The 15,986-nt window shown below is 37.9% G+C and overlaps 1 protein-coding gene across 2 annotated transcripts in view; it reads right to left on the reverse strand.

Annotated features, from left to right (window-relative positions):
- TOX (thymocyte selection associated high mobility group box) overlaps nt 1–15,986 on the reverse strand; it is a 226,804-nt gene that overhangs the window by 39,435 nt on the left and 171,383 nt on the right. The window contains exons 4-5 of one of the 2 annotated variants that reach the window (XM_061995000.1): nt 9,080–9,358; nt 747–977 (exon numbers count right to left, since the gene is read on the reverse strand). In XM_061995000.1, the coding sequence (XP_061850984.1) occupies nt 747–977; nt 9,080–9,358 (510 nt within the window). The remainder of the gene's footprint in view (nt 1–746; nt 978–9,079; nt 9,359–15,986) is intronic. The other variant, XM_061995001.1, reaches the window with a different exon arrangement.

Raw genomic sequence — 15,986 nt, forward strand, 5'->3', positions numbered from 1 at the left:
TGGAGGTGTTAAAAACCCACCTGGACACATTCTATGTGACATGATCAAGGTGAACTTGCTTGACCAAGGGGGTCAGACTAGATGATCTCTAGAGGTCCCTTATAACCTCATGCCATTCTGTGATAATTTGAGTTCAGATCCAGCTCTGCTGACCCCATTACAGAACCAAAGTCTTTTCATGAAGATGGAATTAACTATGAGATGTGATTTCCAAAGCCCACATGTACATTGCAGGGCACCCCAGAACCCTCAGTCAATTTTCCAGGCTCACCCTAGGTCTCTTGGGGTCAACAAATTTGTAATTCCTTCCACAAAAACTGGATGGGTGAGGAAAAGATGTGAACCCCGCTCCCATGCTGGCATCGTGGGGCAGGAAAACATCTGCAATGGGGAGCTTGGATATAAGTCAGATCCCCCGGTACAGATTGAATTTTTGGCAGCAATGTCTTCTTATACCATACTGTCATAGACATGGAAATGCCATCATAAAACCTTGGGCCTACCAATTCCAGCATAAAACCATCCTAATCGTTGTGTCACACCCTGAAACAAAAAATTCTTTCACTGATTTCATACAGAATAAATGAAACGATACTCTCCTTATCTCAGCCTCTTTAAATCGTTTTCCTGAAATGGCACATATTCAAGTTTCATCCTGGCAAACAAAAGAAGCTGCCTGCAGTGCTTAGATGACCCTGATAACACTTTCTTGAAACAAAGCCTCTGAGCTCAAGCACATTTTGTACCTGTTTTTGTTCTTCTCCTAAGCCGTCCCACATTGAAGCTACAATTTTAGAGACTTCACCAAAAGTAGCATTGGGGTTTTGGCCCTTGATGGCTGCTTGAGTGTCTCGAAAGAATAATGCATAGGCAGACACAGGCTTCTGTGGCTCATTTGGGTCCTTCTTCTTCTTCTTTTTGGGAGTTTTGGGTTTCTTACCCATATCTGAAGCAGGTCTCTTCTCTCCACCGTTGACCTGTAACATAAAATTAGAGAAGTACTATAAAACTTAATTCAGTCTATCCATCATTATATCTTCTGTGCTACGAAGAATTTGGATTTTGCATGCAAGGATGGAATTTTACTTGCCATCTTCGATAATCCAAATGTTGACACAGTTGCCTTAGTCACATGTATAAAATTCATAATAAGTATTTCAGATTATGTATTTTTTTTCCCCTCCAAGTGCTTTCATATATTTTGCTTTCATATAATTGCTATAATTGCATTTACAGTTCATCTGGTCATGTTTTCACCTTTTCTGAGTTTTATTGCTAATGGCTATAACACGCCTATAATGAGTAAATTCAAATGAAATTAGTTTCATTATAGCCTGACCATCAGTTCAACCACATGAACCACCTGCAGACAGCCAAAACACTATCATTTCTATGTATTCCTCATCCTCACTCTTTCCCAGAACTATCCCAGACTATTTTTCAAATCAATTTTTACTTCAACTGGTGGTATACCTTCCAGGGAATTTGAAGAGAATCTGACTGTGAATAAAACAATTAGATTACCCTATGTATCTCTAATTAAAATCTGAAGAAACAGAGCTTTAGCAGTACAGACAGTTTAGATATGTTTGGAGGATCAGTTCTGATCCATCTGGATTTAGGTGCATAGTTTTTAACTCTGCTTATGTGAAAGCAAATGGCTTGAAAAAAGAATGGTATATGAAGAAAAGTGCATGCTCATTATTTGTGTACCACCTGAAAAAACTGCCCATAAGCAGTTGTGCAAATTTGTTAAATGCAACTACATTTTGCCACTGACTAGCTCAGAGACCTTGATTACTAAAACAGCCTATTTTCCTAGGTGACATACATGCACATAAAGGACACTGTCCTGATCTTTCAACAGATTGGAGCTCCATGGAAAAGCAGCTTCTCTGGATATGGTAACTTAATTTACTACTACTTCTAGCAACGATGCATGATCATACCAGAGGGTTCAAAGGCTTTTTCTTCTTGTTGGCTTGGCCAGAGTACTGTGCATCATAAATGTTTTGAAGTATGAGAAGATCAAGAGCATAAAAGGCATGCTCTAGGCTAAGGATCTACTAGGCATGAATCTTACCACATTTTTGTATTATTACTATTTAATAATGCATATCAAGTGACACAGGAGAACACAGGTGTTAAAATCAGTGGAACTACATGAGGAAAATATCTGGAAATTCTCATTTTGATCAACAAACTTTTTATTCTTCTACATACATCACTGTGTAGTGTCTAGCAGGGCTCAGGACTACAGTAAACAACCTGGATCTCTGTGCCTCACTAAGTACAGCAAAAAACCTGATGGTCACAATTTAAAAATTAAGTTGCTAGTTTCCTGAACATCGTGTTACAATGGACATATTTTTAATGCAAGGTTAATGCACATGGAGCTTACTGGTAGCATTTGGAAAATGTGGAAAAACAGAGGCAGTGTGCTACTCATTCTTTAGTTAGCCAACACTGAGTCTCTTGCTGTTATTTTTTTCTACCGGGTGTACAAAACTACTTGGTAAATGGTAATTAACTAGGGCTCCCTAGTTATTAGTCTAAACTCTTCAGACAGTGCAAAGTCCAAGAGCTAGAAGGCTTGACAATAATTTGTGCCACAGTTAAAATTTTAACTGTATTATTTGCCAAAGTTTTCCTTTTCCAGATTTTTTTTTTTTTTTGATCAATAGAAGTTCTTTACAGATTAGGACACCACTTAAGCTACCCATAAATTAGGTGATATGCTGCAGAAACTTGTGTAAGAAGTCTTCTGGTAAGTGGTTTTGAGAACAGCTCTAAAATCCAACCTGAATGATCAAGAGACTTCAAAAACCTACTGTTAAAAAGAGAGTACTCACAGGGGAAATTCTGTTTGTCTTATATGAAAATACTGAAATAAAAAGAATACCAGAATTCCAGTACTAATAACCTCACAAATGGCTGAGATGATGGCATACCTTATGCTCCCATCAGTCCATCAGCTTCATAGACTCCATTTCTAACCACCAAAGCAGAGACAGATGGGAAATAAAATAAAAACCATATATATTCTGCAAGGCATAGACTTGTGCCTCAAAATCCCTGGAGGTGTAGTTAGCTCATGGTAATCCACCTCCTGTCATGGCTTATTGCTTAATTATAGTGATGTATTTAACTTATTTATCACAAGAAAGCAATAATCTTTCACTTTGAAAAAGTGTACATTAACCATGTTGCACACATAATAGATCACAAGAATATCAAGTGTAGGATTTAAAACTATCAAGTAAGGCACATCATTGATATCTAAATGTCCCTTGAGAAGCTGGAAAATGTCTATAAGCATATTTAAAATAAACTGCAATAGTACCAAAGCCTTTAATGGAGCTAGGAGAGCTGGTTTATGCACACTATCTTGCAGTAATCGCTGTAGTTTAAAATAGATTTTAATCAAGCACCATCTGCATAATAGGCTGAACAGACAAGATAGAATTCTACTTATAACTCTTATCATATAAAGTAAATATTGTAAAACCTCTACCACATAAAGAGAATATGCTGCAGTAGTTCTTTAGTAATCGTGTTTCTGTTAGTTAATTCTTGCTACTTGCAGTCTTCTCACTATCTTTCCTCTGAAAGACATGATTTGAAATTCTCTCATAAGTGATATTCAAATGAGCATGGAAGAAAACCCGGTTATCTATGAAGAAATAAGTATTTGCAAATCAGTAATGCTTCCATCAGCTTACAATTATGCTTGGCAATAACTGAAAATGTTTAACAATCCAACAGTAAGAATTTTGGCAAGAATTACATAAATATAATACTCCAATGTTAAGGTAGTCAGAATAAAGCATGTAGTAAGTGGCCACTTTGTGTACAATGTTTTTATAGTTACAATTGTTTTAAGTTTTTCCCTTTTTCTTCATCTAACCATAGTCACACATACTAGATTTGGAAGAATTAAGGAGACTTTGGGATGTACAGGAACAATATCCTTGGTCTGAGATGTCATTTGATATTTTCACAGACCTGTCAGCTTTCTGACTGCATAGACATAGACTTACAATTATGCTACTGTTGTCACTGATCTTATGGTCAAGCAACATCAGCTGTCTTGCTTTTAGAGCAACAGTGTGTTGGGTAACTGAGCACTCTATGATGAAGCTCCCTTCCCTTTTTTGTGTGTGCGCAAGGAAATAGATGACATTTAAAGTCCAAAAGGCTATATGAAAGAGCCTTTATGAGAATGAATATTGCCAAAAAATATTAAGCAGCTGCTGCCATTAGTTTTGTGTATGTTGGATAAGGCTTACAACAACCTGAATATTTACTATAGAACAAACATCCAAGAAGCTCAGTACATGAACAATTACATTAATTTGTAGAGTTTCCTTATTACTGGCATTTGGAATATGTACATTAAGCTGAAATGGTCATTTCCTCCATGTATGGAAATCAGCGATTCACTAGCAATACAATTACATTTCTAGTCCAAATTTATATAATGCACATATTTGTTCATACTTTCTATCACCCTCTTTCTAGAAATTCATGCAAACATGAACAGGACACTGATATTTATGTATTTTTTCTCCCCTAGATAGAAACAGGTATAGTTACATATTTCTCTACCAAATCTTCTATCAAAAGACTAGCATCTTCACTTTCACATGTAAGGCTGAGCGTTCAGCTAGTATAAACTAAGGGAGGTCATCTGACATGGAGGAGATTTTGCATTTGACAACTTAGTCTTTTTGCTCAATGTTGGTACACATGCAAGCATCTTTTCCTGATGGTTCAACAGGAATAACATCACTGATGATATTAATGATGCAATGAATTCAGAGGGAGTAGTTTATTGCACAGTCCTCGTGGCAGGAACATCTTATTTCAGTCATGAAGCTGCTCAAGATCACAGAATCATTACAGTTGGAAAAGACGTTTAAGATCAAGTTCAACCACTAACCTAACACTGTCAAACCTGTCACTAAACTAAACCATATCCCTCAGCAATTCATCTACGCTCAAAGTGGTGACCTCCAGCAGCTACTACATGACTGCGACATTTGCACTTCTACAGAAGGACTGACTAACGAGCTCCGATCCTGATCTTTTAAGTAATACAACACATCTACATGATAGCAGAGAAAACTCCAAATTCAGCAAAGTTGTATTTAGGTAAAAGAGGCTCTCATAAGAGACAGAATGATTCCTCTATCTCTTCCTATCTCCATCCAGCGCCTTATTTCACTGGAAGGCGGATTTCTGGAGTGAGAATAACACTCACTGGCCCCTCCAAAGCAGTTTCAAGAAAATGTAATACTCTCGTGGTTGGTGAGAAAGATCTCCACAGATATCTGGTTTATTCTAAGTATCCCTATCCGCTCATTGGCAGCATTGAGAAAGAGTACTATTACAGAAACATACACAGCAGTGGGATTTAAATTTTAGTCCACAGCAATATACTAACTTATGCTGATGGAGAGAACTGCAGCAGAACCATTGCACTGGATCAGGTGTACCAGCCCACTGCTTGTCTCTGATGGTGGCCAAATTTAGGTGTTTCCACTAAGACTTAGGAAATCTCACAGAATACAGGTATGGCATAATGTGTCCCACCTCAAAGTTGCAGTTTAAACCTTGATAGCTGGAGAAAAATTTTAGCCCTCTGTCATTATTAACCCAATATAATGTCCTTTAAAACTTTTCCCTTAGCAGAGAAGGGCACCATGTCAACTTCAGCATACCAAACTTAACTTTTTTTTAATGTATTGTGCCTGTTTTTAACATTGACATGTCAAAAGAACGAGGCCAACTTTCTTAGGAACACTATAAGAACAATAATTAAGCTTGAAACAATTCACTATTGTATATGCATGTCAAAAGCAGAAACCTAGGTAGGATTAATGGGAAGTAGAGTCAACAGACTGCAACAAACTGCCCACATCTGCCAAACCATGAAGAAACTAGGGGAAGGGTAATTCTGGCAGGAGGAGATCACAGCCACTGACTCCAATTATACCCCAGACCCTAAAGAGGAGAACAAGGCAAAGTGGGCATATGTGCTAATTTAAATGCTAGGCAAAGAAATTGTGACCAATCATTTAGTGGGATATTAATGCATGTATGTTAATGTATTGAATATGTAAAAATTGTGTCTATAAATAACAATAGTTTTGGGACCATGGTGGGCTGTCCTGAGACAGGCACCTATGCATGTGCATTCATGTACTAAAAGAAAATACCTCCAACCTGTGTGTGAATTGGACATTTGCACACTGGGTGACAAACTCCCATTGCTTTATACAACCTTTTCAGCTTTTTCTGCTTAGAATGAGTATGAGAGAATTAAAAAAATAATTTCCAAAGCAATACAGCTTGTAAAAATTTGAACACTATATAAACCGGCTTCTATAAACTATTGCATTAAAGAGTAAAGAAATTTGGCCAAAAATAAACCCCACTGCATCCCAGCTGATACTCAGATCCCTCAGAGGGGCTGGGGGTAGTTGGGCTTTGGTTCTGAACAATGCCCATTTTGGCACTATAATTCCAGTTGGGCTTCATACATAAATAAAACATACACACAATACAATAAATACATATAATAAAACAACACAATGCACTCTCTGTCTAGTTGTGTTCAATGAACTAGCACAGTTATACTTAAGGTTGCATTCTGTGAGAACTTTCAAGTCTAGATTAATTAATAGTGCAATTTATTTAAGTAACAGAAGTGCAGATTCTTTCGGAGCGCTGCTGATAAATATACTGTCTGCAAAGCATGTGCAAATATCAAGAATATGAATAGTACAGCTGGAAACAAACATGTTACGTTATGATACAACTTGATAGAGATTTCTAAGTTTCCTGGGGAAGCACTCGGTAGAGTCAAGTGTTCCAATCTCACCCAAGAGACGTCCTGAGCGAGGAGAGAGAGGTTCAGCCCACCAACTGATCCTAGAAGTCAGCAATGAAGTCTTCCTGACTTGTCTACAATGTTACCTTCCCCTAACATTCCTTTTCTCTCTTAATCCCTTTTTTGTATTATTTTTTTACTTTCTGGTGGAGCTTGAGTGACTCTAGTCATACATACCTTTGTTAGAATTGGTGTGGTATTTCCTCGCTTTGCTTTTAAAGGCATAGAGGAGAAGAAATTCAGAGCTTACGCTCAGTGAGGAGCTTTCACGCCTTGGAGGCGGGTAGCTTTTGGGATGGAGGTGTGTTTTGATATTATAATGACATTATAATGAGCGAAGTTCAACTAGAGGACATGATTTTGACCAAAAAAAAAAAAAAGAAAGAAAAAAAGAGAAACTGCTGGCTCACTGTAGCAACTATGGAGCTTATCAGTTCTATAATACCATCAGGTTCCCATCCCTGTGCTTATATCACAGAGCCTGTCTACAGTGTCTCCGCTCTACCCTCTGTCTTGTTTCTCTTAGGGTCAATGTACCAAGCTCCCCTGGTGTTGTCAGCATCTCAGGTTGCAGGCTTTGTTGCTTAGGGAACTATCGTGGAAGAGAACAGATTCCTTGCATATCAGCTGCATTCCACCCGAATATTTCCTTAATGCTACGCCTTCTATACCTTCTCTTAAGTTGTGGATAAAACTTCAATCTCAATAAGTCACTTCCAGTAATTATTCCACAACAATGAAAGGACGAAGTTTTACATGTTCTGCAGTGCTTAGTATTTCTTTATTGAAAAAATCAGCTTCATGTGAGTACTGTCTGCATAAAACAACAATCCCACACTTCTGCTAGCATGAAGTGTCGCAATGAAAAGGTGTAAGCAAAATATTACTTAAATAACTGAAATATTTGATGGAAGCAGAAAGGATATCTTCATTGTTTGAGTGGATGTTTCCTGCAGAAGTTTAGAGGATTTTGCACGCTCTCACCAATACATGCAAAGTAAGAGGAGTAGCAAATAAATTATTCTGAAAAAGTAAAGGCTGCCTGGAATTATTTTTACACAACTGTATTCTAAAGCCTTCCTCAGCAAAGAAATACTCATTTAAAATGTATGAATTATTCAGTAATTTTTAAAACTTGAAGTTTGTGAAATCAAAGGAAAGTCCTGAAATAAAACTTTTGAATATGAATTTATTCAAAATGTATAAAAACATATGTCTTCAATTACATGATTATTTTATAACTTGAGGCATGAAAAACAATATAATTTGAAAACAAACCAGACTTACATTTCTTGATAGGATTTTACCACCTCAGTGACTCACAATATGTTTTCTTCATATTCCTCCCAAGTCTGAACCTTTCCCTCAGAAGTGCCTGTGGTACACACTGCACTACAGGACTGCTATTTTGTTGTGACCATAAAATAGAGCTAAAGAGGTTCTCAATTTCAACATGCTCCATTCCTGGTTTACGGGATGACTTTGTGCTAAGTCCCAATCATTTGTATCTTCTCTGCAAAATCAAGATAATATATTTGTGCATTTTTGGGGAAGTTTTCAGGATTTTGGGAGGTGCAAAACCTGCTATATAAATTGCTGTTTATTCTTTAAAGAAATGTATTATGTAAATGGCTATTATCTCTTCATGCCTCTACTGACACTCAAATGAAGCTTAAATATATTATGATGGAGTGTCGGCACCTCCCTGAGTATAAATGCATAATGGGTCTTCCATATTTTCAAGGTAAGATCCTTAAACTTCATAGAGGGTCTTTTTGTTCTCGTTGCTATGATTTTTTTGTTTACTCATTCTGTGACCACGTAGCAAAGACTAGCATATCGTACAGGCTGTTCATACTTTTTATAGCAGTAACTTTATCTTTACCTGGATAGCAAACATGTCTTCTAAGCAAGTGAGAAAACTCAACCTTTGTATTAAAGTCCTAAAGGAATATCTGTGTTTTATAGGATTCCACTTTGCTCTCACAAAGAGGAATGATGTTATTTACTCAAACTGCTTAAAAAATTGACTGGAAACTGTGAGGTCTGTATTCATAACCCTTTATTCACTTCAACCACCAACAATGTAAAAAGTATCACCTTAATAACTGTGGTCATACAATTCATTTAGCGGGTCCTAAAAACATCCACCATTTACATAGTAATCCTAGCATCTAAGCCTACCTTAGAGCTATCTTCTCCTTCATCTTCATGGACTGAACTGGATGGTGAAGGAGTTGCAGATTTGCTTCCAGGTGGAGAGGGCGAGTTGTGAGGAACACTGTTTCCACCCATATTCAAACCAAGCTGTGCACTGAGCTGGGACTGGTTAATAGTAGTCAGCTGCCCGTGCTGCATCATTCCTGGCTGCCTAATGTCTGCAGGTTGAACCCTTGGCCTCATGGTTGCCATCTGAGGATGGGAACTATACTGGGCTCCTTCTGTATTCCGTAAATCTTGCATCTATAAGAGGAAAAAAACTGTATTAAATATATCACTAATAAAGTGTTCTGTTTCTTTAGACCTCAGTTGGCCTGATCTGTTATGTAAGGCTTTAAAAGTAATGGCAAGCACTTAGATAAACATGTAAATACTGGAAATAAACAGAGTAAGGATATGATTGACATTTGCATAACACTGACTGTTATAAACTATCCAGACTCCAGTCTCAGCCCATGGGAATAACAAAAAGCAATGAAAACTTGTTTCCTTATAGGGGGAAGAAAAGGGCACTGCTTTCTGTAACTACATGTAGAGTATTTCAGAAATGCTAACAAATAGGGACAGGTTTGCACTTTGGAGTTCAGAACCAGATGAGAACATGAATATTCTCAAAATTCAAGACAATTTCCAGGCCTTAAGTTTCTAAGGATTTTTGTGTGTGAGCGCTGTGAATTTGGGAGCTGCAGTTTTTAGAGTCCAAATATCTAGTATTAGGTCCAAATCTATTTTTTCTGGCACTGTCCAATGAGACACTGGAATTTCCAAGATTCAGATGACTGATAAGCAGGAAGCATTGACAGACTGATTAAATGATTTCTGAGTTGATTTGCTGCTAAGACATATATGAACGGAAAGCTCGGAATTCACAGGATTGTCAAATGATTCCATTGTGCTATGTGGGTCACTGCTTCTTAGCATTAATGAGACATAGTATTTTAATGCAAGCAACAAATTCAGTGTCTGCAAGGATAAGAATTAAAAGCACTGGAGGATGAAACTCCTTTCTTGTCCAGAGGTCAAATGAGCCATACACACACAATACAGCAGATTGCCTGTAACATCTTTTCAGTATACTCATATGGAGACATGAAAAATACCAAAGAGTGTCAGGGAGAAGTTCAGCTTTAAGCTAAGGTATTCTGTGAGTGATTTAAAATTGGCATGTCAATTCAGAGCCAAAATGAAATAGATATAGTTGTCTTTTTGTGCATCAGACAAACATGCCGTATATATCAAATGGAATCTGACAGGAACTACCATTGTGTAAGTTCCATTATGATAAGGACATGTGTTAATGGTTCAATATATTAACATAACCCCATTCATTCTACTGACAGTCTGTGTTAGACATGCTACCTGAATTGTCTAAAGATCAGTCAGATTTTTTTTTAAAACTTTTTATAGCTCATGACTTCTATAACCTATCTCTCTCTCATACATACACTCCTATATATCACAGCAATCTGTAAGATACCTTTCAACCAGTAGTGCCCAGAAAAAGACAAGATAAACCTGTAACTTCATATTTTCTCTTATTATTGATAGTGTAAAAATTTATCAGTTTTAGGGGGATACTTTATGAGCTTGGGGATTGATTTTTGTAAAGCTGACTGGCTGGCAGTAAATCAAACTAATAATACCATTAGTTATGGCATACTTACAACTTCACACAAACGTGTGTCTCTGAAAAGTATTTGAAATGGCTTCTGACAATGTGACATCATCATTATAGCTGTATTTGTATTGCTTAGATAGTAATAGCTTTTGGTAAAACAGATTTATAGATACCAACATGTTCAAAATCATTTAATGACTACTAAAGCACTGGAAAATAGAAGCAGAGACAATATGGTGTATGAAATCAATTGAAGACTGAAATTTGAATCCTGGCAGACATTTCTATTTCTAAAGATTGCTGCCAACTTCTTATTCCCTTCCCTCCAGTATCAGCTCTCCTCCTTACCAAACATACTAGCCTCAAAAACTATCGTTATCTCTGCCTCTAGCAGACACCCCATATCACAACAGTTGTGCCCATGAAGCTGCAACTCCTGCTCTGGATCCAGCTGTTAGACTGGACAGCAGCTGGGGAACAAGGAGCTAGGAAATGAAGAGCAGGACCATTGGCTGTCCCCAGCATAGGAGGAGAGGGCTGGGGATGGAAACTCACCCAGTCCCTTTTGTGATGGGAAGGGGGAGGCAAAACCCTCCCAAATGTCCACCCTTCACCTTGTGGTGCTTAAGCTCGCTGTGGGTACCTGCCCTCCCTGGGTTGCCCACAATCATCCAACGACTAAGAACACACCATCCCTTGGGCTTTTGTAGGGCAGCACTTCATGGTGTTGGATTAGGGCTGCAAATAAACCACTTCATAAAAAGCTGGAAAAGGAAAACTGTTTCTTAATAAGAATATGCATCCTCATGATTTTTTGAACTCTAGAAAGGAAATGAGCACTATCTGAAACTCCTAGAAACTCTTATTTTGAATGAACTTGTAAAGTACCTACCTCAAAAAGCAAGAAAAAAGACTATAATTTAATTGCATTTACTTAAGTAAAATATAATTGATATTATTAAAATGATTTCTCCTTTACTAAAAACTCTTTGTATAAGCTTCAAATATTATCAGATAAATGCCGTAGAAGATTCTGTGTTTCTGATCTTTAAACAACATATAAAAAGTCTGTAATTCACTTTTAGCTGTGGCACTGAACATATACTGCATTTTCAGACACCAACCAGATGGTACTGGATGTATCACAGAATCCCAGAATCGTAAGGGTTGGAAGTGACCTCGGAAGATCATCTAGTCCAACTCCCCTGCCAGAGCAGGACCAGGTAGAATAGGTCACACAGGAACTCATCCAGGTGGGTTTGAATGTCTCTAGAGAAGGAGACTCCACAGCCTATCTGGGCAGCCTGTTCCAGTGCTCTGTCATCCTCACAGTGAAGAAATTCTTCCTTGTATTTCTTTGGAACCTCTTATGTTCCAGCTTGCATCCGTTGCCCCATGTCCTATCATTGGACATAATTGAGAACAGCCTGGCTCCATCCTCCTGATACTCACTCTTTACATATTTGTAAACATTAATGAGGTCACCCCTCAGTCTCCTCTTCTCCAAGCCGAAGAGCCCCAGCTCCCTCAGCCTTTCATCATAAGGGAAATGCTCCATTCCCTGGCCCTGTGCTGAACTATCTCCAGCAGCTCCCTGTCCTTCTTGAACTGAGGGGCCCAGAACTGGACACAATATTCCAGGTGTGGTCTCACGAGGGCAGAGTAGAGAGGGAGGAGAACCTCTCTTGACCTACTAACCACAGCCCTTCTAATACACCCCCAGGATGCCATTGGCCTTCTTGGCCATGAGGGCATATTGCTGGCTCATAGTCATCCGGCTATCCCCATGTATATTTTTGCAAGAGAACCCTTCACTAGTGAAATTCTGAGGACTGTAAATGAGGTACAGGAGGAAAAAAACCAAACCCAGTATTTTTCTTTTCACATGAATTCAGCTTGCCTTCTGAATTTTTAAATCGGATAAATACCAAGGTACCTTTACAAAACCAGATGTAAGCAGCAAGTAAGTTTGTTTAACAGTATGTGTTCCCTTTTAAATGCTAAGACAGAAACTCTCACCTAGGGAACCTGCCTGCAGAGAAAGTATCAGTCTATAAGTCCATCACGCAGAGCCATGGCCCTCAGCAAAAAGTATCCACATCTGCAGATAAGGTTTCTGGCTCAACTCTCTGCCATGCACTGAAGCTCCTGCCTTCCTCCATCCTGCCTCTTCTTTGTAAAGTAGGATTGTCTAAGAAAATGGAAACTGCACATTGCTTGCATAAGAATGGATAGCTAACCACATAACTGTGAAAAGCTATGAGATCACACTACAGAAGACAATGTGATGAACCTTCAGTTTTCAGAAGGATCAACAAACCAAGAACTGTGCACATCTTACCTACCGGGTTCAAGAACAGTCCCATCCATGAAAACCACACACTTGGGTCACAGCCATGGCCTGACAATATATCCCTTTTTCAAATGCTGCCACAATCTCGTCTCTGCAGGAACAGTATCACTAATCAAACACACTCTCTCCCAACATTACATGAAGAATACAACCAATTTCTTTTAAACTACTTCAGAATCAGAAGTTTCTTGTTCCTTGTTCCTCCAGATGGAGTTTTACAAAACCCACCAATGTGTAGCTATGCTGGAGCCATATTCAGTATGCAGAAGCAACATTGCAAACACACTCCTGCGGAATGCAAAGCTGCACACAAATCCGGCTGGGTGGCAGAAGGCCAAATGGAAGAACAAAGTTAGAGTTCTAAGTGTTGCAGAGGATAAGGACAGTCTTAAACTGATGCCTTCAATGGTTTCTCTGATGAAGTGATAATGATAATATCTAGCATTTTAATATTATTCTCCATCTGTCAGTTCCAGGATGTTTCACAACTTGTGTTATATTCAACTTTAGAACATGTCTGGTTTTATTTTGGTTCTACTAATGGGTAAGCTATGATATATTTCTTTTCACAGCTATTTTTTTTCCTGTTTGCATTTTGCTTATAAGCAGAAACTGAGCATCCACCCATATAAGTGTCTGACTGCAAGTTAAAAGACATAGTAAAAGCCACTAATTCTGAGGTGTGTACATATAACCCTTATCAGTTCATGTTTAGTGTAAAACCAGAACAAGGATGTCTGTCTGAAAACAAGCTTCTAATGCCCTGCTCAAAGGTACTAAGAATAAAGCTAAAGTGCCTTAAACATCAGACCACTGTTCTCATCAGCTCAAAGCAAAACCACAGCAAAGCGTGCATTGCAGAGTATAGTGATATTATCCCTGCACAGAAACATCTTTCTGCAGGACAATGCGACTACAGTAATATCCTAATCATGGAATCACAGAAAATAGTGCTAGAAGAGACCTCAAAAGGTTATTTAGCCCAACACTTTATCTCACAGCAGGATTAGCTACACCTAAATCATTTCTGACAGATGTTTGTCTAACCTCTTCATAACCTCCCTAGGCAATTCTTGTGCTTAACTATCCTTACAGTGGAAAGGGCTTTTTTCCGTAATGTCTCACCTAAATCTCCTTTGTTGTAATTTAAACCTACTACTTTTCGCTCAGCTCCCAGTGGACGTGAGGAATGTTTTTCTCCTTCTTTACAGAAAAGTTGCACACAGTAGAAGGCTATTATGAATTTTCTTTCAGTTTTTTCTTCCTTAGACTAAACAACTAAATCTGAAAATTGAAGGAGTTTTTTCATATGCTACACCTCTGATCATTCTTCCTGTTGTCCTTTGGACTATGTCCAATAACCTTCACCTTTCTTGAAATATTGTGCCTCAGAGTTCACAAAAATATAGATATTTTTCTCAGACAGCATTCAGACAGAATCTGTCATCTCTGACAGGATAGACCATATAACATTAAAATCCTCCTAATTATCTGTCCTTTTAATACAAGCTGGTTAACCTGTGTAAGATGCAGAAAGAGTCAAATTACAGGAATCTTGACAAACATCTCAGAAGATGGCTTTAGGAAGCAAATAATTTTTTTCTCAGAAGCATTAGGCAGGGTGTTTAAAAAAGAATGTGGTGTTAGCAAAATAATTCCCATGTTATTTTTCTTGTAATAGTTACGAACTGTGATCCAACACCTCTCTGAAAAGCTGAGTAAGTGCAAATTGTCCCTCCCTATTTAAATTAATTTATAATAAATCTTAAACATTAAATGAAAGAAGGAAGAGAGATTGCCTCAACAGATCAAAGTAAATACAACAAGATTAAGTATCTGCAAGAAATATTAGTGACTATACACTGGAGGTAAAAGCATTAAAGCATAAGAAGTACACAGGGCTTACTCACTGAAGCAAGTGGAGGTCACATATCTCACTACTTTGGGCAAATTAATATCAAAGTACAGAAGGTATTACTTCTATTACCACCATCAGATCTTACAATTACTGTTGTTTAGTTTTTTACTAGTGAGAGAGCTCTCATTAACTTTTCCAAACACTGTGGAAGTGGTTGATGGTTCTTTGCTTCTTGTCTAAGTGGTCAAGGTAAGTGAGAAAGTAATATAGTATAAGCAGCTATGTTTGAAATAATCAATTGAAAAAAAAAAAAAAGGAGACAACCCCAGGGAATACTAAGTGTTACCTATGAAGATACCAACAATATGTTTCCTTCTTCATGAGTGTCTCACCCACCTGAGTCACCAGGTAGGCATCACAGACTTTCTTCATTAGGCAGAAGGCATTTCTGTTATTTTTTTTCTGTCATATTTTCATTTATATTCCCAAGACGACTTTGCCATATTAAATCTGAATGTTTGTCTGTTGCCAAGTAATGCTACATTAAAATGCAGCACTAGCCAATCTCCTGAAAAGCCATGAGATTTTCTTAGAAATGTTACTGGTTTTATTTTAGGTGTTTTAATTGTCTTCTACTATAAGCCAATGCATATCTGCAAGATGTTTTCCAGTGACACAGAAATGCTTATTAAAAAAGAGAGAAAAAAGACCCCCTGAATTCCTACATAATCACTTGTCTCTCAAAGTCAAGGTTTCAGAAGAGAGGAATGATAACGTGAAGTTGCCAGACAGGTTTGTGAGAACAATAAAAAGTGACCTCAATATTTAGAAGTCTGAAATCTGACAAGAAGTTAGGATTTACTGAGTTGATAGAGTTTTAGAGTTGATGAAATTGAGAACTGGTATGTATGCCCTGTCATGAATGAAGGCCAATCAAACCCAAAGACCCACATGATATCAGATCTTTGTTTCTGTTCAGTTAAAGCAGAAATTACATCTGCAAACAAGTCTTCTTTTAGCACATATATACGAGAATAAGTGC

This window comes from Colius striatus, chromosome 4 (genome assembly GCF_028858725.1).
Source record: "Colius striatus isolate bColStr4 chromosome 4, bColStr4.1.hap1, whole genome shotgun sequence".
Classification (NCBI taxonomy): Eukaryota; Metazoa; Chordata; class Aves; order Coliiformes; family Coliidae; genus Colius; species Colius striatus.